Here is a 24,197-nt window from a genome sequence, read left to right as displayed (position 1 = left end):
GCATACCACTGCTTTTGGAATATATAAGGATGGCTTCTATAGAAAATTTTGAAAAACTAAAATAACCCATAATCACATTTCCTAGAGGTAAATACCTTAATTTTCTGCCATATTCCCTTCTGTCTTCAAATTTGTATAGGTAGATTGAATTTCTCAATTTGTAACTTAAAGTATGTATAAGTTGCTTTTAATGTTACTGAAGATTTTTTTTCATATTTTATTAGCTGCATAATGTATTTTTTTTTGACTATCACATTATATTCAATGATTGCTATGTTGTTGAAAATTTGTTTTCTCTTTGCCTTCATTTTAAATCATGCTTCACTTAAAATATTTGTGTATGGGTCTTTATGCACTGCTGAATCAAAGGGCATGAAGTTTTAAAAAGATTTCTTTAAATAAATAAATAATATAATAAAAGGTTTCTTGTTAATGTTACTCCTTCCAGAAGTGTTGTATCAATTACATTGCTACCTGCAGTGGTTCTAAGATGGTGCTGTCCATACTCTAACCAGCTTTGAGTATGAAACTTTGCTTTTTTGTAACTTAAGATTGGTATCTCATTATAGTTTAAATTTAATTTCTTTGGTTATTGATCGTACTAAGACTTGTTTTTTGTCATAATTACTGACATTTTATATTTCATGTTTTGTGCAATCCCTTTATCCACCTCCCCCTCCCTCCTTCCATTCTTCCCTTTCTTTTCTTGGGGTTAATATCTTTCTCAGTGATACATATAATGAATAAATCAAGTTCTTTATATATAGAACAATACCAGGTTTTGAGGGAAATAACTTATAAAATTGTGATAAATGATATTTTGCATTCACTGCTGGTCTGTGGGAAATCTATTACAAGTCTTTAAAAACAACATTATATATATATATATATATATATATATATATATATGTTGTATATTTTCCTTGGTATTTTATTGCCATGTTTTTCTGATACTATTCTTGAATGTAATGTATTCTAAAATTCTGACTGAAAGTCAGAGTATTATCTTCTAGTAGGATGTTATTTGGAATCTTTGTATGTTCTAGGTGTTTCTAAATACAGATCAGATTTTTACAGTTTGTCATTTTTGCTTGTCTAATTTGAGCTAGTTAAACTTATTTATAATGTATTATGATATTTCTAAGGGTATTATTTAAGTATTAATATATCTATCTAGTTGCTCGATGAAAGAGTTGGCCTATTCTAAGTATACTGTATATAAGAAAATGTGTTGGGGCAGTCTTTTTTAGGGAATTCTTAGGAAGGTGAAATGACTAGAAGTAATATATGGCAGACAGAGGTGTGAGAATAACAAAAACAAGTGGTTTTAAATTGTCCTGGCCTGTTACCTGTGAATTAGGAAATGTTTTCTACCACAGAAGGATTTTATGCAGATTGTTGAGATAACATTGTTGAAATCTAAGAATCCTTTTTAGTGAAATATAACGATACTATCTTAATCCAATATGATATGCATTTTATAGGTCTTTTCACACTCCTTAGTAATTCAATGGTATAGAGCAGGGTGCTTTTTAATTACCTACTTCTCCTTATTCTGAAATGATCTCCTTTTTCATTCTCTCAGCAAATAATTGCCTGTTATATGCCAGATCTCTTATCAGGTGCTGAAAAAGGAACTGGGTTTTTTGTTAATAACACTATAGATGATCTGAGTAGAAATTAATTATTCAAGGTTATGCTGAACTCAAGAAGGAAGAGTATATTTCACAGATCAAATAGATTATGAATTATATAGAGAATCCTTTCCCAGCAATTTATTATATACATCATTTATTTCCAGAAAAGATTCGTGATTTTGATATCAAAAAGATTCTAAATCGAATGATTCAAAATGAGGAAAACTTAATTAAAAAGGAGGAGAGAAATATAGTATAGCTGTTTGTCATACTTTCTCCTACATGCTAACTTCATGGTGGAAGGAGAGGCTTTAAGGTGAATAACTGATTATAAGACTGGGGATGGAAATATGAAACAGTACTTAAGAGAAAAATGAAGAAAATTAGTAAAAGAATGTGTTCGTATTTTATTTATCTCATTTCCCCAGGGAATTATGCATTCTGGGTAAATAACTTTTCCACAGAACCAAAACCTAACTTTAAAAAACATATGGATGTGTAATTCTTTCTTTTAAAAAGCATGACATACTTCTTTGCCTAGTATTCAGGAAATACGAGAGAAATAACCTTTCCTAAAGCTCAGAGTCATTATGCTGAAAATCAGTTATCTGTATACCATGTTATATATACCATGCTTATGATACAGTAAATTTCATGTCCTGATGCTGAAAAGCTTGCCATTTAAAAATGAAATTTGCTAATATGTAAAATCAAGTATTGGGACAGTAAAAAATCATGAAGAATGGAAGAAAGTGACACTGTGAGAGTGGGGCATTAGCAATAACTATGATGGTTAAGATACTGAAGTGGCTATTGCTCTGGGCTACTTATTTTGTTGTATGTCTTTGGGGTTGCACTGTATGTCCATTTCTAGTTGAATTTGGAGAGTGAAGGGAATTTTAGAAGATCTCACTCCCCACCCCAAGTTGCAATAAAACAACTCGTAATAGGTAAGAAATTTAAACTATCTCCTCTAAATTGTTTTTTGGGTTTCGGTGGTTTAAAAGTTGATTTTGATTGCCTTAAGAATGTGTGATAAAACTTGTAATCATTGGTTTAATATATACTTTAATAAATTCAGTAATACTAGTGTCTATGGTGTAAAATGGGGAAAATCATGTCTGCCTTTTAAGAGAGCAAAACTTTCTCACTGAAGGGTGTCAGGTTTCAGTTATCCGGTGGCAGTGATCCTTGAGGAGTCAAAAAATCTCTGAATTGAATAGGCAGAGCTTAGTGCTTGGCTGGATGAAAATTGGCATATTATTTAAATAAATCTATATCTATCTATCTATATATCTATCTATGAATGGACTGTGAGGTTAAGAAAGCAGATTAATTGAAGAGTTCCATTTGGTATTGAAATTTTTTACTGAAAAATTCTATTTTAAATTTATAAAACAGTTAAGGGGAAAAAAATCAAGTGTGTTGAGTATTATTTAGATGATTACTAATTTCTCCACTCTTGATAAAGCCTGATTGCATGATCTTTATAATATAATATATTTCTCCAAAAGTAGGAATAACAGGAGTCAAATCATGTGGAGATATTATAGCAGACGACTTAGGACTTAAACTTTAAAATTTCAAATTCTTCAGTTCTAATAATGTTCATATGTTGAAGGGAAAAAGAAAAGCAAAAATATTTTATGGTACTCGTAGCAAGTAAGACCACTAATCTCTAAGGCAAACACACTTAACTGATAGATCACCTTTTACTAAAAGATCTGGAAAGGATGTGAACAGAAAAAGAAGCCAAGTCTATATTAAGGAAGGTAATTTTACCTGCATTAATGAGCCATTTTTGTTCCACCAAGGGGCTTTGTTCTTTCCATACCCATTTCACTATGTTGCTACTTAGTGAATTAAGAAAAAAATTGAAACTACCACTCTATGCAAAAATTTTTATAAAGAATAAAGTGGTAAACTGTGAGGATGTTTGGTATGGATAGTAGGCAGCTGTATCAACATTTACAGAGTCTCACTATGTTCCAGATAGCATTTTGGGTACTGGGGTGATAGTGGTGAATAAAACAGAAAATATGTCAGTTCTATTTAAAACAGATTACAAATTGCAAGAGCCACTGGTGCTCTTCTGAGATAAAATAATTTTATTCTGTGTCTTTGGTAAAAGATGTGTGTTACCCTGCCCTAAGAAAAGAAAAATTGCATATAAAGTGTCCACTGATTTGATTTTTCTGTCTTTGAACTTGTAAATATGCTAGGTGTTTTAATTTGCTTATTCTAACAAGTCAGTGTTGACCGTTTTATCCATAAAATCCACCTTGAGTTGAGGCTTGAATCTACAATGAAAGGCAGCATTACCTCCAGTGCCAGAAAGCAATGACCTAGAACTCCTTAACTCTTCATGAAAGGGCTTTGTACAGTCAAGGATTACATCCGTTTCACATTAAGTAACTTGGGCTGGATTTGTTCCTTACAAAGCCTTTCCTTGAAGTTGCTATGCCGCAGAAAGCTATTGAGCTGTCATGGTTTTTGGCACTTGGATGTTGTTTGTTATCAACATATGTAAAAAAATACCTGATGCTATCTTGTTTTTATTCTGTTTTGTATAAAATGTTTAACATCTTTTTCTTACTTGTTTTATATTAGAAATATTTTGAATCATATTTTAAAAGAGTTTTTGCTTTTTTTGTTTGTTTTGCGCAGTGTTAACTTGAATATTATTTTCTGAAGTGGAGGGGTTGAAAAAATTTTAGATTGGCCAGAGATGAAACTTTCTTTTCTCAGTGACTCTCTTCAGGAAGCTGTGACACCCACTTACATTCTCCTGCCAAATGTTTCCCTCTGTGACTTTGGTGCATAGACTTTGAAGCATTGTTGACCACACTGGCAGGTTGCCCAGAACCCACATACCCTGTATAATTTGCATAATAATTACCATTGATTTACATACAGCATAGGCTGAATTGTCTTTCTGAATTGAAGAAAAAAAAATTTTTTTTAATTGAAGCCCCTTTCCCTTACCTACTCCCCTTTCTAGGTTTAAGAAGAGGGTCATAGTTGTGTATTTACAGACCCTAATCAGTTTCCACAGGCCTTTGTATTTTTTAAGATGTTTACTGGATTTTTCTAGCATCTGTAGGGCATAGTTTTTTTGCTCCCACTCTGTGTGCTTCCACCTCCAGTATTGTTACCCTCTCACTTACCGTACTCCTCCTGATCTTACCTCCTAGTTTTCTTTGCTTCTTATTTTCACATCATATTCTGTCATCTTTCTTCTCTCAATGAAGAAAAAAAGGAATCATTTGTTATTTTCTCTTTGCCACATGTCTGGTGAGAGAGGCAGTTTAATGTTGCACGTTGATAAATTGGAATAAATGAAGCCCAAAGGTGAGCTTCTTTCTAGCACTGTCTAGACCTGGCCCAAGATACTCTCAACCTCGGAAGCACAGGCAGATAAAGGTTGATCAGTCATTGTCACTTGTCTTCTCCCTCATATTTTCTCTAATTTAGTAAGGAATATGCTTAATAATAGTTTAGTAGTCGTAGAATAACCTTAGAGGTCCTAAACTGAACCAGGCTCCAAATTCTGTCGTAGGATGACTTGAAAACTTAGTTTTCTCTTTTTCTTCTTTAAGAAAAAAGGAAAAGGAAAATGTAACAGGTAAGCATTTATATGGTTCAGAAAAATGTTCTAAGTATGTACAGGGTAGAGTCTCTCTCCCACCATATCTCCTATCTGCCAAGTTCCCTGGACATCACAACTGAGGTTATATACATTTTATGTGTATCCCTCTCAAATAGTTTTTATGCATATGCAAACAAATATATTCCTATATATACTCTCTTGTATACAAAAATTAGCAAAATTATATACTAGATTCTAAACTTTGCTTTTTTAACTTAATAAATCTTGGAGCTCTTTCTGTATAAGTATATAGAGAGCTTTCTCATTTTATTTTACAACCACATGATACTAAATTGTGTTCGTTTTTCGTAATTTATTTAATCAGTCCTATACTGATTGACATTTACTACGTATCTAAAACAAGACTTTTGTCCTGCATTTGTGATAATTTGAAATTGAAAACAATGCTATACTCACCCTAGCAGAGAATGAGGGACTTGATTAGACATCAGCTTTGGAGAGGAGTGGGCAGAGTGCTGAGATCTTATTTAACCAACTTCCAGAGTTTCATTAGTGACTTTTACCCCTTCTGAGTCATATTGTACTTTCTTACAGTTAGTGATAACGTTATTCTAATAGCCTGTATAAGATTACTTAGGAAAAAATATTTCATAATCTCTAGTGACCATTGTTTGCATTAAAAGGTATTATCTTTTTTATAAATTACTATTACACTTTCAAAATTTCTTTCTCTTGTTTTGCCTTTTTTTTTTTTTAAACCAGATCCTTACAATAAATGAGGATGGATCACTTGGTTTGAAAACCCCTAAATCTCATGTTTGTGAGCACTGCAATGCTGCCTTTAGAACGAACTATCACTTACAGAGACATGTCTTCATTCATACAGGTATTTCTTGAATTAAAGTGGGCTTATGGCCCTCAAAATTACTATCTTTGCTATTTTCATCATTGTGTAAATATCATTCATTTCTAAGACTGTAGCTAACCTAGCATTTCGAATTAGAAATTTTATAGACCAGGATGTCAGAAAGAAACCAGGAAAAACTTTAATGAGAAAACAATTAGCATGGATGTGCAAAATTAATTAGTCTTAATTGGACACTTATTTGGCTTAATGTGTTCTTTTTAGCTAGAGAAATTGTTAAAGAATGAACTGTTAAAAGCCTGTCAACATTTATTTTTCTATGCAAGACGTCCAGATGGAGTTTGAAATAATGAGTTTGGGAATCAAATATAAAAAAGGATAATTAAGAATGTGAAGTTGTGGAGAGCAGAACTAAAAACTAATTAAGAGATCTTTGGAGAAACATACTAGACATGTATGTTGAGTTAAGGGGTTGGGAGGAGGACAGAGTAACAGGTTGATTTGATGAACTGGGAAAATTCAGTGTCCCAGAAGCCAAAAGAAGAGAGTATTCCAACGAGGGTATGATCAGCAGTAGCATAACCTTCCAGGAAGATAGAGAAAAAACATTAGAATAAATAGCAAGGTATCACTAGTAGCTTTTAAGGAAGCAGAATGTAAGGGGTGGCACAAATAGGTGGTGAAGAATTTGAGACATAGGATGGACTATTTTAAGAAAGTGTGGTAAAAGGAAGGGGAGGGAGTAATAAGGCAAGAGTGTTAGGGTATCTGGGAAGATTCTTTGCGTAGAGTAGACCAGAGAGTACTTTCTTTAAAAGGAAAGGCTCCAGCAGAGAGGGAACGTTTGAAGAGACAGGATTATTTTTTAAAGGGGATGTTTAGTAAGTTCTGAAGATTCTGGAGAAAATAAATGAAAGGGCATAAAGTGATGTCTAGCTGGGAAGAACAAGGTGGGTGGATCCCCTTCCAGATAAAAAGGAAGAAGGGATGTTTAAGACACACTTGATAACCTGTGGAGTCTTTTCTAGCCATGTGATTTTCAAATTCTATTTTAAGTTGTTTTCTTTATATACTTTTTTTCCCCCTTGAAGAATATAGATCATATTTAATCTCATTTTTTGTGTGGTTGTGAAAAAGTGAATTTTTAAAACTTGGGGGGAAAATTGAGAAGAAATAAAATTCTGTTAAGTTAATGAACAGTATAAAAAATTGTATAGATAACTGGAATTTTTCAGAATTTGGACTTGTAAGATTTCTCTTTCCTCAGAAATAGTAGCTATAAACTGTTTTATCCAGAACTAATTTGTGGATGTGAAATTATTTTAAGGTGAAAAACCATTTCAATGTAGTCAATGTGACATGCGTTTCATACAGAAGTACCTGCTACAGAGACATGAGAAGATTCATACTGGTGAGTGTTGCCACCCTTACTAGGGTTGTTAAAATTACCATTTCAAATATAGGGAAGAATTTTTAATAAGTAGCAACAACTTGTTGCCACTTTGATCAGTTTTGTTTCTTAAAGAGTATTTATCACAGCTCATCTTTTTTCTTCCTTCAGTAAATCAGTGTTAATTGTTAAGACTTGACTTAATGTGCAAGCCTAATTACTTTGAAATAGAGTTTCATAATTACTTAAAATATGTTTAAAGTGACAAAAGGAAGTTTTTGTGAAATAGCTGTTTCCTTAAATGTTTAACAAGTTGATACTAGATAAAATTATCATTCACAGTAATTAGTCAGGGGGAGGAAGCAAAATGCCTGAGTCCTAAGATAGCAATACCACTTTTTCTCCCTTTACTGTTTCATGTATATGTTATCATGTATATAGTTTACTATATCAAGAGAGTCATAATCTTATAAATTGGAAAGCCATGTTTTCAGTCAAGTTGTTAAGGATTTAGAAACAGATAGTTTTGAAGATCACTATAAAGGAACGCATACTTTAAAGAGTTAAGCCTCATTTTAGAACAAACATTTATTTGCATTTATTCTATTTTTTTTAACAAACGTAAACCAGATTTTAAATGTAACCTTCATTTAGTAAGCTGTTGACTTTTGACATCTCTTAAGTGTGTTGAGAAGTATTTCTTTAGAATTTTTTTCCAGTGTTTTACTTTTTTGTGATGGAATAAAAAGCAGAGTTGTGTAACTTTCATTCTTACATTTAAATAGAATTGAAAATGATGGTGATAATATATGAATATTGAAAATATTAAAGTTTTTCATTTTTCTCTGTATTAAGAGGTCAGGCAAGTACCTGCCCATTGTTATTTAGATGTGTTCTCATGGTACCTGCAGTACCTATGAAAGGGGATTCTTGGACAGTTTGTCATGTAGAAGAAGCAAGCTTTTCTGCCTGATAACTTTCCTTGATTTTCTTTGCCCCTAACAAACAAGCATGAAAGTGGCTGGTCTCCTACATAAAACTTCAACTGTATGGCACATCTGTACGCTTTAATGTTCTATTTGCTTCATTGTTCTTGATTCTTTTTATAGACTGTTTGAAGATAAGTAAGGTATTTTTGTCTTGTTATCAAGATACTTATAAGCTATACTGATCTGGGAATATATATTTAGAGCCACATATATATCCTCCATCATTTATTATTTTGTCCTTACTGTTCTTTTTCTGATGTTTTAAATGGCTTTTATTTTTGGAGGGGGATAGTGTCCTAAAGTTTTCCCATGTCAAGGCTTTCTCTGTAGGCTCTTAATTTAGAAGAATGCATTGAAATAGTTATACGACAGTAAAAAAGATTTTGCATATGTTTATCCATTTTTAAATTGTCAAGAAGGTAATCTCACCTATCCCCTGATCCTCAAAGGTTGTGTGGTGAGAATTACTAGTTACTTGCAAGCTCTGTTTTCCTTATACCATCCCTCATCCTTCTGGGTCTCATTATACTGTCAGTTCCAGTCTTCCAGCCCCCAAACCTGTTCTCTGTTCCAGTTGTAACATGGTTAAAAATCAGTACCTGCTTGGCTGCTCTCGTTACCAGTAAAGAAGTCTTCCCTGCCTTTTAAGAACTAGAAACAGCTTGATTTGGTTTTCAAACAGAAAAATTTTAAACTCGGCCTGGACAGGTTATTACTTAATTGTTTGCTAAATTTGGGCTAGCCTAGAAATGTCATTTTTAAGGGAGAGTACTGAGGCTGATCCCTGAAATTCTTATTAAAGCTTTATTCCTTTAGCCTAAGGCACTGAAATGGTCAAAATGCAGATATCCTTGGGATTGCATTTTTGGCAATTATTGGAGATTTGTATCTTTTGTGAATGTGTTGTAGATAGATCCTTTACTTAGAGTATGTTTGGGGATATAGGAGATAAGGTGAGGACTTGAAGCCAAAGTTGAAGATAATAGTCCTAATTGATCGTTTTGTTTAGGGTCAGAATTACTGCTAAGATACATACCATGGTTAGACATTCATTGTCACTGGCAGATTTACTTTGTGATCAGATGTCTTTATCTAAGATGCCTTTTCCTTTGCATTTTCAAATGCATACATAGAATAAATGTTAGAATGACATCTCTCCAGTTATGTTCTTTTCTAGTTACTTTGTCACCATTTTACTCTCAGGAAATGCCAGTCTTACTGCCATGGGGAGGGTTCGAGGAGTAAAGGACTTATGTACAATTTTCAGTATTTAATTTTATATTAATTTTCTGAATTCCTTTAAATAGTAAGCCACAGAATACCTATTCTAATATTCTGACTATTACAGCAAGTTATGGTTGTTTTTTATAGTTGTGGCAGTTTTCATAATCTGTTTTTTATCTCATTAGTAAAAATGTTATGAAATCGTTTCTATGTATAGGGAAGTTTTTACAAAATGATTTTCCTCCCTAAAATAAAAGAGATTTTGAAAACAAACCAAGTCATTCAGAATTATACATATTCATTAGGTTTCTTTCCCCACAAAGTTCTTTTTTAAGGCTTTAGTTCTTGAATATATAGTTTTATATATACAAATGTAGCAAGAAACACTGGAAAACCTGTCTTCTAAGTTAGCATTCTTCATGCTTGAAATATGTGTTGATCTTCCCTTCCTTTTGACTATGACTTTTGTTCACAACCATGTTAAATAGCTGAATAACAGCATTATTACTATTTTCTAAACCAGTTGGGCTAGTGGGGTGAAGTCAGAGAGAATGTTGATTTACCCTTGATTAAGTTTGTTCAACACTTTGTATTTCCTTCAGTATGGTTCAGTTATTAACAAAAATAGTTTTCCTCTCATTATTTTGAAGCCCTGACTTATGGTTTATTAGTTATAATAGAGAAGTCTTATTAAAAGGAAATGTTACAGACCTAGTTAAAGTCTTATTTGTGAAGAGAAGAAACTGAATACTGTTTAGGCTACTGAAAATGTTGCCTGCGGTCTGAGCTCCTGGCGTTGTGATTGCTGAAGCCAGACAGCACTGGCATGGACCGAGCTTGCCAAGAAAGGTTAAGCAGGGAAGTACAGATTGCTGTGACTGACATTCTCTGGTTTAACAAAGCTTTCAGAAACCAGATTTTTTTTTCTCTCCAGAACTGTTAATAATTCACATTAAAAAACATGGTAACATAAACATATAAAAAGCTTAACACTGTTTAACAAAACATTTCAGTAAAGATCTAAAAGAAATCATACATACGTACATATATATGTGTATATGTAAGCTATACCATCACTTTTTAAAGGTATTTGTGGGGAGGGTGTATGGGAGAAATCATCCAGAAAATTAACTCTGTTTAAACAGTATACCTTAGAAATGAAATATAAAGAATCAGAGGCTTTAATAATGAAAGTTGCATGGTTTGCAATTAAGTGTATGTATTTTGTGTGTGTGAGTATCCCTCCTCAAGTCATATAAAATGTTCTTTGTAGTTTATAGTGTCTGTAGTTAGGAAAAAAATATTTACCATTTGTTTTGACAAGTCTCTAGTTTAACAAATTGGGAATCTTTTGAAGGGGTCTCATTCTTTATGTATAATTATTAAATGATGAACATGTGACTAATGTGACTCAAAATTTGACAAATTCTATACAAGTAATGCAGACAACCTGTGCTTTAGGATTCAGATGAAATAGATGAGTGAGGATTCAGATGGGTGGCCCTGTGAGCTTGACTTAATGTGTTACATGGCAGTCAAATGTCATCATAGGAACAAGAGCAAAAACGCGGTGGAAACCAGGACCAGGAGAAAAATCTGGGCTGTACTCAAGTTGGGAATCTTTGAGGAAGGATAGATAGACAGATACACAGATGATCAATTCAGAAACACACAGAGCAGCAGGTTAAAAATCAGGCAGATACTGGATAACAGGCCAAGCGGTGTGTCAGATATACTAGTTTAAAAGAACCAGAAGGAGGCAGGTACTTCAGGATAGTTAAAAAGCTAGAAATTCCTAAAAGTCATCGTTATCATAAACATAATACTGTCAAATAGATTTATTAATTCCTGTTTTCTGCGAAGCACTGTACTAAACACAGTAAATAAGTTATCTGTATCATCACAGCAGTCCTTCCAGGAGGGTACTATTATTCCTTTTTTTTTTTCCCCAAACATAAGGAAACAGGGTCAAAATGATTAAGTAGTCTGCCGCAATGCACACAGCCAGTTAATGACACAGTTTAGGTCCTCAGAGTTCATGCCATTAACAATGCTACTGAAAGAGTAGATCAAGCACGAAGATAGTTTTGAGCTGACAAAAACTTTTGGTTTTAATTCTGTTTCTGTTAAGGTTTTTATTTTGTTCAGGTAAGCGCTTAGCCACTCCTGGACCTGGCTTTATGGCTTATGGGCAGTGAGGTATGCCCGTTTGAGATGAAGTCTGTGTATGTAGGAGTAAAAGCAAATTCCACCTGGTATGGAGTGAATAAAGGCAAGATGAACAACCTGTAAATGACCAGAAAGGGGTGGGTAGAGTGGGAATGAGGAGTAAGACTAGAAAGCTCAGTTTTAGAATTACATTGTCAAGCTTTGATGCCAAACAAAATGGTGTCAAATTTATCCTGTAAGTATTCTAAAATACTAGTGCATTTAACTGCCATGTTGGAGGAATATTACTGTTTTGTGAAGAAAAGTAGAAATTTGGCAAATGTGTTACTTTTTGTTAACTATAACTAATGTGAAAAATTATAATTTATTCAGATAATTGCACATTTATTAAGGTTTACTTTTAAATATTAAAAAATGTTTTTAAACAAATAAAACAACATTGTGAAGCTTCATTGAATATAATATTACTTCAGTTTTGACCAGTTCATGAGAAGTAGGCAAAACTTGGAAACCACTATTACAGTGAAACAAAGAAAATTATGTTTTCAGGACTTTGATTCTCTTTATTTCTGAGCAGTATGGGGTGAACTGATTTTCAGAAAAAGAGCTGAAAAAGGACTCCCCAAATTTAACTTCACACGTAGAACTGTCTAGTTTTTTTAAATGTTACTTCTGGCAGCAGTTTCTCATTTTTGGTGTTTTGGTCTTTCTTTTTTTTTTTTTTTTAACCATTTTTAATTACTTTAGAAATTGTGGTTAGTCTAGCAAGGTAAGTTTCTCTACTCTTTCACTTATTAGTTTGTCTTCTTTAATATGACTTCTTCCCTGCATCCTCCCCACCTGCCCCCAAATTATTTTACATTCTACAGAAGGTGAAGCATTAAGACAGTTAGTCTAGATCTGATGGTTTGTTTTACACATCCTTTGACACCGTTTTCTTCTGGAAAAATACTCAATACTTCCTTGAACTTAAACACTTAGGGAGCTTCAGTTTTCTCCAAATTAAAGCTGCCGTTTTGACAACTACTGCTTGTTATTCCAGAACCCAGTTGAGTGGATGACCAACATTCATGCCTTTCAGATCTTAATTCATTACGTTTCAGATACCTGAATCGGCTGACAACACATTTTAAAAATTTTTTGATCAAGTTTTTCATTTCACTGACTCACTTTTAATGACACTTAGGCTCAGAATTCATATATTTTATTTGGACCTTTGGTGGAAGAGTGGCTGTCAAAATGTACTGTCTGATTTGGACTCAGTCATGATGCAATTGTATTTAAAACATTTAGGACAGTCTAAATTTACTTATGAAGGTCATTCATTATTTTTCTGGGTACTTATAAGATTTTTAGATGTTATCTCTGAAGAGTTTCTATTTTTAAAAAATGCCTAAAATGTCATCATTTTCAGCCCATCTTTGAATTTCATGAGAGTATCTTAACATTCTTTGAAAGAAGCCACAATCATAATAACAGCTTCTACATATTTTGTAGCTTGTTTTGCTTTTCTGTAGATCTTTTGGAGAAAGTCTTAACTTCATGACACTGTTACGAAGCAGATGTAGGTTATAGGACTGACATCCTAATGTAGTACTAGGTGGTTACTTATCTATCCAGCTTTATCTCCCAAATCTGCTTTTATGCTGTTTGCGTAATTTGTCATTGATACAAGTGCTTCCTACTCTTTATTTCCTGGAGAACGCTGAGTGGTCTCCTGTCACAGCTGTGTAAAAAAGCTGATAGACAAATTAAGTTTCTTGATTTTTTTATCCCTCATGTATTTTTATCCCTCTACATTTTTTAAGGCCTAACTGATTCTTCCTTACCTACATTTCATTATCTATTTTGATTTTGACTTTCTAAGGGTGTTGAAAGAATGAATGCTTCCAGTGTGCATTTTTAATTATTCCAGAAAATATATTTGGTCAACTCTTAATTACCTTAGAGAATTGACCAGATTGTAGATTGATTATTTAAAAGTTAAAAAGACAAATGCGATTGTGAAAAAATAAAATGAATACCAACACAAAAAAACAACATGTTTATTGCTATTGTTTGAATAACGTAGTATTCTGTATAGGCCTGTCATGCTTATATAATGGAGAAACTCTTCATTTTTAAAAATCACTTGGATATATTCTTGCCTACTTCATCTAGCTTTTAGTTCTTTATCATTGGATAGAAGAGAGAGACATGGAGTCTGATCAGCTGTAACTCCAGAGTCTTGAGAAAGTCTTAACTTTATTCCTATAGGAAAAATATCCCTGTTATTAAGATATTTTATTTTTTATATGAGAATTAGGGAGAAATGGACGATGGATTCATGGGAGCCTGGAACCTAGAAAAGATACTATTTTAAAGTGTTAGGATTCAGTGACAAATGCAGGGGTTTCCCATACGCAGAAGCCATGGACATAAATATTAGGGACTGGCCGGGAGACATTTGAGGGTGCTGTTAATGCTGCAGTGGACATAGGGTTGTGTATATCTTCTCAAATTACTAGTGTTTTCATTTCCTTTGGAAAGATACTCAGAAGTGGAATTTCTGGATCATATGGTAACTCTAGTTTTAATTTTTTTTGAGAAACCATCACACTTTTCCATAGTGGCTACACCAATCTACATGCCCACTGACGGTGCGTTAAGTTTCCCTTTTTGTCGCATCCTCACGAACACTTATTTCTTGTCCTTTGATAATAGCCATTCTGATAGGTGTGAGGTGATACCTCATTGCGGTTTTGATTTGAATTTCCCTGATGATTTGTGATGATGAGTATCTTTTCATGTGTCTCTTGACTACCTTTGTGTCTTTTTTGAAAAAATGTCTATTCAGGACTTTTGCCCATTTTAAAATCTGGTTGGTTTGTTTTTTCTTTTTCGATGTTGAGTTGTGTGAGATCTTTGTATATTTGGGGTATTAACCTCCTGTCAGATATATCATTTGCAAATATCTTCTCCCATTCAGTGGGTGGCCTTTTCGTTTTGTTGCTGGTTTCCTTTGCTGTACAAAAGCTTTTTAGTTTGATGCAGTCCCATTTGGGATATTTAACCCTTTCTATCGCCAGAATAAAAGTTTTACTGAATTAGGGTCACTTTAAATTTTAAGTAGGCCCTTAATGCCTACTAGGATTTATTTGTTTCCTTAGTCTGTTCATCCTGCCACATCTAAACAGGGTCCATATTTCAACCCATGGACTAGTTCCACCTGCTACCTGTTACTGTAATTAAAAATTCTGTTGGAACATAGCCATACCCATTCCTTTACGTAAAGGCTATGGCTGTTTTCTCCCTGTAATAGCAGAGTTGAGTAATTGTGACAGAAATTGTATGATCTTCAAAGACTAAAATATTTACTGTCTTATCTTTTACAGATAAAGCTTGCCAACCTTTCTCCCAAACAGATATTTCTTACTTTCTCCTTTCTGTAAATCTCCAACATTTCCTCCTACCTTCTCACTTTCAGCTGATTACTGCTTCTTCTTTCACTGAGAAAACAGGAACAATCAATGAAAATTTTAATAAGTTCCGATTATCATATCTATTCACCTGTAAGTTGGAAAATTTTGATTTTTTGGAGGATGATGGGCTAATAGTGTTTCATTTTGCAAAATAGCTGAGGATTTTTCTAGTATTTTGTGTAGATATGTATATAGTTTGAGATTATTTTTTTCATCTTAAGGGCAGTATGTTTTGTTAGCTTCAGATTTTTTTTCATTATTTTAAATTATACATTATACATTTTCATTATTTTAAATTATACATAATTTACATGTAATAAGATTTATCATTTTTAGGGCATATACTATGTATACATATACTATGTATATAAAAATATAAGCATAAATTTGTGTAACCCACCATCATCACAGTGAAGATACAGACCAGTTCTGTTGCTCTCCAAAATTCCCCTGCAGTTTTCAGGTCAGCCTCTCCCCCACTCCCAACCTGTGGCAAACACTGATATTTTTTTCTGTCTCTTTAGTTTTGCCTCTTCTAGAATATTATATAAATTGAATCATATGGTATATAACCTTTTGAATCTGGCTTTTTCCATTCCTATTGTTGATGGATGGGTAATTAAATTTTTTTTATTGTTGATCAGTATTCTTTTGTATGAATATATCGTAGTTGATGCCTCCATTCCTTACTTAAGGTATATTTGGGTTGTTACTAGTTTTTGGTGTTTACGAATAAAGCTTCCATAACCATTTGTTATAAAAATTTGTATACAGCTTTTTTTGTGAACGTATTTTCACATCACTTGGGAAACTACCTAGGAGTGGAATTGCTGGGTCACATGTTAAGTGAATATTTAATTTTATAAGAAACTACAAAACTTTTTTCCAAAATGATTGTACCATTTTGCATTCCCATAGTAACTTATGAGAGTTCCAGTTGAAACTGCATCATCACCGGTGTGTAACATTGTCACATTTCTTTATTTTGGCCATTCTAATAGGTGTGCACTAGCATCTCATTATGGTTTTAATTTATGTTTCCCTAAGGACCAGCTATGTTAAGCATCTTCTCATGTGCTTATTTGCCATCTGTGTGTATGTATCAAATTTTGACGGAAGGGGTGTAAAGTGCCTCTTCAGTTCCTTTCTCCATTTGAAAAGAAATAGATTGCTTTCTTATTGTTGAGTTTTGAGTACTCCTCATATGTTTATTTATATATCAGATATGTAATTTGTTATTTTTTCTCTCATAGACTTGTTTTTTCTAATTGATAGAAAACCATTGTTTTCTTCAAAGACTTCTTGATATTTTCCAAGATAATACTGCACTTAATTTTATTTTATATATAATATTAACTTCATATTTCTAACTGTAATGTAAAATAAAAAGTAAATGATAATGAATTTTACATTAATGTGTTTTCTGAAATATGCAGAAATCCAAACACAAAAATTTGCCAAGAATATTAGGCTTTATTTTCTGCCTATTAAGTATAGAGCAGAAGTTTTATTATATGTTTCAAAGAACAGTATGAATATTTTTTATATTCAGTAGGTAATACAGTGTTCTTATATAACATCTCTTACCTAAAAAACTGCTTAAACTGTGTATTTCTTATAAATCCATGTTTAGTACCAAACTGAAGCACTAAAAGAAATTAACTTACATCATATGGAAAATAAATTACCTTTGGAAAATATTTTAGCATGTGACTTATATTTATTTTAATTATATGTAGAATGTAATTTATCAGATTCATGCTTTGCAACGATTAAAATGCTCTTACCACATTACTGAATCAATGGTGCATTTGAAATAAGCAAAGATCATCATTCACACTGAATAATCTTAAAGTACATAATGAAATTCATAGAGATCTGATAACATCAGAGAGAATAGGTCATGTAAAAATTTAGAACTACTATTGTAAAAGTATTATAGTTGTTAGTTCTAAGTATTAAATTTTAAAGCACTAAGGCAATTTGCTTGTTACTGACCATTTTTGAGAGTAGACAGGAAATAGTCAAGCGAAGAAGCATTTCTTATTTTGAAAAGCCAGTGTCTTGGATTTGCTATAAAATAACCCAGCCTCAAGTTGGCTTAATCCATTTTGGGATTTAGGTTATCATCTCCCACACTATGTGCTCAGAAAAAGGGTGAACCCTCTTTAAAAGAAGATAACATCATCCAGAGCCTGTACAATTTTTCATATAGTGTATTTTGCATTCAATAAAAAATGACATTGCATACCAAATGATGGGATGGAATCACAGAAAGGCAAGATGAAAAAAGATAATAAAAACAGTCTCTTGGGTGATCCAGACATTAGAGTTACCAGAGAAGGGCTTTAAAATTTAAACTATGACTAATATGTTAAAGAAAATAGTAGAAAAGACACAAATAGATGAAAAAATGGAGACTTTTACCAAAGAATTGCAAGCTATGAAAAATAGGAAAATGAAAATTTTATAACTAAAAAAATACAGTAATTGATACAGAGAACATATAAGTTTAACGGAATAATAGAGGCAGTAAAAGAGAAGGTTAATGAAATGGAAGACATCAATAGAAAATATCACAGGGAGAAAAAAATGAAAACATAGAAGAAAGACCTGTGGAATATAACCTTTCTTAACTTGGATATGGAAAGTGTTAGTCATAGTAGAAAAAAATTAAAACTTGAGTTGCGTTAATGCTAAGACCTTTTGTTCTTTAAAGACACTATTAAGAAAGTGAAAACTAAGCCTGTAAATAGGTACAGAATTCCTACTAATCTGTTAAGAAAACCACAAGCTAATAGAAAAGAATGCAGAAGCTTAATACCAAAAAAGTTTACCATGATCAGGAAACGCGAAGGGGTACTCAGCTCCATTTCTATCAGGGAAATTACTTAGTATTGCAACCTCATACCACTTGCACACACCCTGGAAGGGCTAAAATCAGAAATATAAGTGGTACACAGTACAGTCTGCCCTCTGTATCTGCAGTTCTACATCCATGGAGTCATCCAGCCACAGATCAGAAATACTACATGATCCGTGGTTGATTGAATTTTGGCATCTGCAGATTTTGGTATCCGTGGATCCAAGGGACTGCTTGATTGCTGGATGCTAAGGGATGACTGTACTTGCAAGGATGTGGAGCAGTTGAAACTCATGTATTATGCTGGTGGGTATGTAGATTGGCACATCCACTTTAGTAAACTGTATCTACTGAGGTTGCACCCACATAAACTCTATGATCTGTCATTTTCACTCTAGTTTTATGTTTATGTAGTGTGCATATAATCACCAGAAGACATATACAAGAATGTTAAAGCAACATTGTTAGGAATAGCCCAAAAGTGGGATTTTTTTTTTTTTTTTTTTTTTGCTGAAATCAAAACCCAGATTTCCATTAAGGTTGAATGAATAAATTGTAATACATTCATATGATGGAATGGAATACTGGACACAGCATTATAGATAAATCTTAAAAGCATAACACTGAATTAAAGAAGCCAGGCACAAAAGAATACATACTCTATGACTCCATTCATGTGTATTTCATAGACAAGACAAAATGAATTATTTGTTAGAAATCAGCGTAGTAATTCCTGATGGAGAAGGGATAGAGGTGCTTCTGCAGTGCTCGTAATTCCAAAGAACAGTGTTCTCTTCCTTGGTTGGGCTGCTCATTATACAGCTGTGTTCACTTTGAGAAGATCCATCGGACTACATGTATATTCTGTATACTTTTGTGTAGGTATATTACATTTCAAGGAATTTGTTTGTAAAATGTGGTAAGAGAACCTTCGGTGTACTTTTTTTTTATAAGCTTTAACATTTCCACGATAAGAGCAGTTAAGGCAGAACTAATCTCTGGTGTCATAAGTCTGGATAGTGTTTATCTTTGACAGGTTAATGGCCAAGTGAGGCTTCAGGAGGCACTTAGGAGATGCTGATAATGTTCTGTTTCTTGATTATGGGTGCTAGTAACATGAATTGTGTGGGCTTTGTTGAAAATTCAACAAGCCATGATTATGATTTGTTTGCTTTTCTGTATGGCCATTATTATATTCCAGTAAAAAATTTACTTGATTAAAATAAGAAAGAAAGGAAGAAAGAATGGGAAGAATTAGTTGAAATAAAATTTGCTTAGTATTGGTAATTATTAAAGCTGAGTGATGGGCACATGAGGGCTCTTTATAGTCTTCTCTACTTTTGTGTATATCTGAAAATATCTATAAGAATAATTAAGATAAACTATAGGGACAGACAGCAGATAATTGTTTGCCTGGAGAATGGGAGAGGGAAGGACAGAGGGGCAGGAGGAAGGGATTACATAGAGTAGCAGGAAACTGGTTTTAGATAAACTCATTATTGTGGTGATGCTTTCAAAGGTGTTCGTTGGTGAAAACTCATCAAATAGTCAAATAATGTAAAAAAAAGAAACAAACTTGGGTTCCAACCATTCCACTACTATAATTTTCCTGGACATTTCCTGTCCTTTCCCAACACTGGCAAACACTTAGTACTTGCAAAATGATGAAAACCTGGGTGCAGCTTCCTGTATTATTGGGTAAACCATGATGTAGATGAATTTGGTGCTAAAAAGGTGGCCACACCAGGGTTCATCCCTAGGTCTGGTTCATTATCACCGTGACTTTGAATAAAAGTTTCCTAGCCTTGGCAAATAAGGATAATTTACTTGACAAGAATAGAGTTGATTTAAATGTTAAGAGTGTTTGGTATACATAGTAGGTGCTCAATAAAAATTGAAGCTAAAGATATAAATGAGACATATTCTAGGTTGGAATGCATATTTCACCTGCATTTTTAAGGTGACACTTTAAAAAGTAGAGTGCTTGGAGCAGACCACTTCATACCATGTTCGTACTTGTAGTGCTTGTTCACTCTCTTCAGCTGTTTAACTGACAACTGAATTCAGAAAAGATAACTGCATAAAATTGTCACTAATTCTTGAGTCAAACAACCTGAATTCTTTGCATAAAAGTTATGTTATGCTCCTTGTTCAAATTAGAGCATGTACGCCGTATTTCTCAAGTGCATTGTACGTGAAATAAAAGTGTAGGTTGCAGTTCATGTAAAGAAGCAAATCACTATATTGTGACAATAGTAGAGACAGTTTTAAGGGTGGAAAAAAAGTCAAAGGACCCTGATTAGGAAAAAGGATTTTACTGATGAACAGAGTATGTTTTTGAGAGAATGGTCCTTCATCCTTTGATACTCTAGTTATTTTTAAAAAGAGTGAAAGCAGGTATGTGTTTGTCCAGTCTTACATGAAGACCACACCACATAAGAAAGAAAATAAGCTGATGACAAGTTTCTTTTTTGCAGGATGCAGTCTAGGGGATTCAGTATAGCGTCTGTTGATTTGGTAACCCTCTTTGTGCTTAATGTAGTCTTCATTGTTGATCTTTTATTCTAGAGCACTTGTTTTCAAGAGGTAGCTGGAAATTAGGGGTTTATGTTAAATTCAAAAACAGATGGACTAATTTGAAATGTTTACAACTCAGGATGATGTTAACTTAGCTCACTGCTGTTTTATATCTATTTTACATTTTGGTATTCTAACTTAAATTTCTTTTTGGTAGGGATATACTGACACCCATCTATCCAGCCATTTTACTAATTTAAAAAACTTTTTAAACCACCTCTATAGTAGATAGACTTGTGTGTTATTCTGAATTAGTTTTTTAAATGAATAGAAAATAGTTACATATGCTACGTTTAGATGGTGCTAACTATTAACTAATACTACTTCATTTTAGGTCTTGCACTGTGCAGGTGCCATCATTGGGACATCAATTACTTAGTGTTAGTATGCTTGGATAATTAGTGCCAGATGTGTATTGTCTTCATTTATTGGCTGATAGAAAAATGAAATATGGAAATTGCCATGATTATATGATGTTCAGCTTATTTTCAGAATTAGCACAGTATTATTTGTTTATTTCCTACATATGATTAAAAATTTGACTCGAGTTTACCTGGAATGTTGCTCTTAATAGAGGTGATTAATCATCTTTCAGAGTTGTCTGTCCCGTAAAGTGGAAGTCTAAAATCTAATCTCTGGTAGCCAAGAAATAGTTTTCCATCTGTCATTTGCTATGTCATCTTAAGGAAACCAAACTACTTAAAAAAAATTACACTGTAAATGTATAATTTCATAGCTCTACAAAAGGAAAGAAGAGAAGCCCAGAAAAAATGAAAGAACTGTTTCTTCATTTTCTTTTGTTGAGGGAGGTGGTGACCCCAATGTGTTATTTTTGTAAATGCACAAACGTTGCCAGTGTTTCTAAAATTTAAAATGCAGGCGTTGAAGTTTCTCTCTGATCTCCATTCTAGGGAAAGAAAACCATTCTATACTTCTAGAAAGGTAGGGTTTTAAAAAATTCACTACCCAGAAATATTACTACTTTAATTAGTTAACTTCTTAAGGACTTTTAGGTTTTTGTCAGTTTGATTGACATGTGTATGTTACTGTGGCAACTTAACAGTTTTTATTTAATAATTTATACTTCACTGGTTGTGGTTTATTCTCAGATGATTTCCTATATAGTTTCCTGCATAGCATATGGGTTCTTCTTAGACTGATAAATGAACTGTCTAGCCTCCCAGAAGTACTGTATGCCAAAGATATTCTTGTATTTCTATATGCTCTAAAGTTTTAAGCAATTTTCTGTGTGTGTGGTTTCTATTCCATGTAATTTTAGTAATCCTCCTTGTTTCCTGTTTTCCTGAATTAGTTATCTAGCTTAAGGATGTTTTCATTTGAGATACATAGCCCAGTCATTGGGTTATAACTGTAATCAATATGTTAATATAATGATAATCATTTATCATCAACCTCTTAATTTTTATTTTTAATAGCTGATATTTATTGAGCTATTAGAATGTGCTAGACTTTGTTCTCAAATAAAGATGGGTTATCTCATTTAACATTTAGTTGAGAGGTATGTTTTATTTATATCTTTATTTTACAAATGGGGCTATCAAATCTTAAGAGTTTAAATAACATGCTCAATGTCTCACAGTTAAGAAATGCTGAGACCAGCACTAAAACCCAGCTTGCAAGACTAGATGGATGGAAGTGCCATCATGTAGTTAGGGAATCTGAGGACTAAGCTGTGGGTGGAAGATCACAAGTTTAATGTGGAATATGGTGCATTTGAGATCCCTAAGTGTCATAGAAGTGGATAAGTTCAGTAGGCAATTTGGACGTGTGCTCCGGAGCTCAGATTTGACAGTAATTAAAGCTATGGAAATAGATGTTTCCCTTCCTCCCAAAGAAAAGAATATGGAATGAGAAAAGCAAGGAGTTTAGGAGGAAGCCATGAAGAACTAAAACATTTTATGGTTGGAGGGAGGAGGGTGAGCTGGAAAGAGCGTTGAGAAGGGGCAGTCAGAGGTGAAAGGGCATGAATGTCATAGAAGCCAAGGGAAAAGTGAATTCGTGGAGAAAGAAAGGGATCACCTGAGCTGAAGGCTGTTGAGAGGTCTGTTAAGATAACTGAAAACATGTAGTTGTGTTTGGTAACCTGTAGGTGATTCACAAGAGCCATTTTGATGATGTTAGTGCAGAAGCCAGATTAGAATGGCTGAAGAGGAAGAAGAGAGTTAATTGAAACTGCCAAAAATCAGATTAATATGTCAAGCCATAGTAAGCTAGTTTAACATAAAGCTATGTCCTTATCAGTTTCTTGTGTATAATTTGCCCTAATAATTATCCATGTATTTTAGTAAGAATTCTTACCCATAAACATCTCAGTGTGTGCAGTGTCTTAAGTTTTTACTAGGGAGAAACACTGCGATGGTGGTGGTGGTGGGGGTGATCTCATTGATAACTGTTAGAATCGAAATTCCAGGCTCCTAGGGTATTGGAAAATTACCATTAGTGGAATACCTTGAGATTGTTTCTTCTTCACTATGTTATTGCTTTCCTGAATTGTAAACAATATTTATTAAATTCTTGGTATTTTCATGTAAGCTTTTCCTGTTAATCTTAAAATCACTCAAATGCTGCATGTAGATCATCTTCCTTTTCCAGTAGAGGGGCTCTGGTCCTTAAATAAAGGGATTTTCTCCTAAAGAAATTTAATTTAAGTGTTTTTTTATGTTTCTTAAGGAAATATGTATCAGTCATTTTATTTCTTTTTCATTCAAGAGACATACAAAAGTTGGGAACAAGATACAGCACACATTATCACCATTATTTTTTAACGTAATGTTTGAGAATAGTAGCCAGCAAAAGTAGAGAAGAGGAAAATATTATAGGTTAAAAAAAAACCCCTATGTTTGCAAACAGTATTATTGTAAACTTGGAAAACCTATGAGAGTCAACTGAAAAATTACTGCACACCAGCAAATTCATTACAAGTGCAGAAAACCATATACTTTTGTACACATACACAATAAACTATAAAATGGAAGAAAACATTTTTTATAATATCAACAAAAAGAAATGTAGAAAATTCCATATTAAGAAATTATTAAAACACTATTTGAGGACAAAACAGAATTTGATCAAATGGGAAGCTATATCCCCTTTTTTTCGCTGATGAGAAGAGTCAGCATCAATAAAGTATATCGGTTTTCCATCAGTTAACCTGAACATTTCAGGCAACTCCCTTTTCCCCTATCCCAGCCAGATACTAGACAAGCCAGTTCAGAAGTGATTTGGAAATTGGGCATAACAACCAGGGGAGAACAAAAGAAAAGAAGAACAATGGGGATTAGCCCTACCAGGTGGTAAAGTGTATTATATAAAGTCTTAATGAGTAAAACACATTGGTTCTGGCTTACTAATAGTCCAATGGGACAGAACAGAAGGTCTACAGGTAGACCAG

The 24,197-nt window shown here is 33.3% G+C and overlaps 1 protein-coding gene across 6 annotated transcripts in view; it reads left to right on the top strand.

Annotated features, from left to right (window-relative positions):
- Positions 1 to 24,197, top strand: part of ZNF148 (zinc finger protein 148) — a 106,482-nt gene that overhangs the window by 69,366 nt on the left and 12,919 nt on the right. For all 6 annotated transcript variants that reach the window (XM_074365067.1, XM_074365039.1, XM_074365055.1 and 3 more), the window contains 2 exons: positions 6,010 to 6,133; positions 7,440 to 7,523. In XM_074365067.1, coding sequence (XP_074221168.1) covers positions 6,010 to 6,133; positions 7,440 to 7,523 — 208 coding nt within the window. The remainder of the gene's footprint in view (positions 1 to 6,009; positions 6,134 to 7,439; positions 7,524 to 24,197) is intronic.

Source organism: Camelus bactrianus, chromosome 1, assembly GCF_048773025.1.
Source record: "Camelus bactrianus isolate YW-2024 breed Bactrian camel chromosome 1, ASM4877302v1, whole genome shotgun sequence".
In the NCBI taxonomy this organism is placed as follows: Eukaryota; Metazoa; Chordata; class Mammalia; order Artiodactyla; family Camelidae; genus Camelus; species Camelus bactrianus.
The sequence above is the reverse complement of the archived record's forward strand: the minus strand, read 5'-3'. Positions and strand labels throughout refer to the sequence as shown.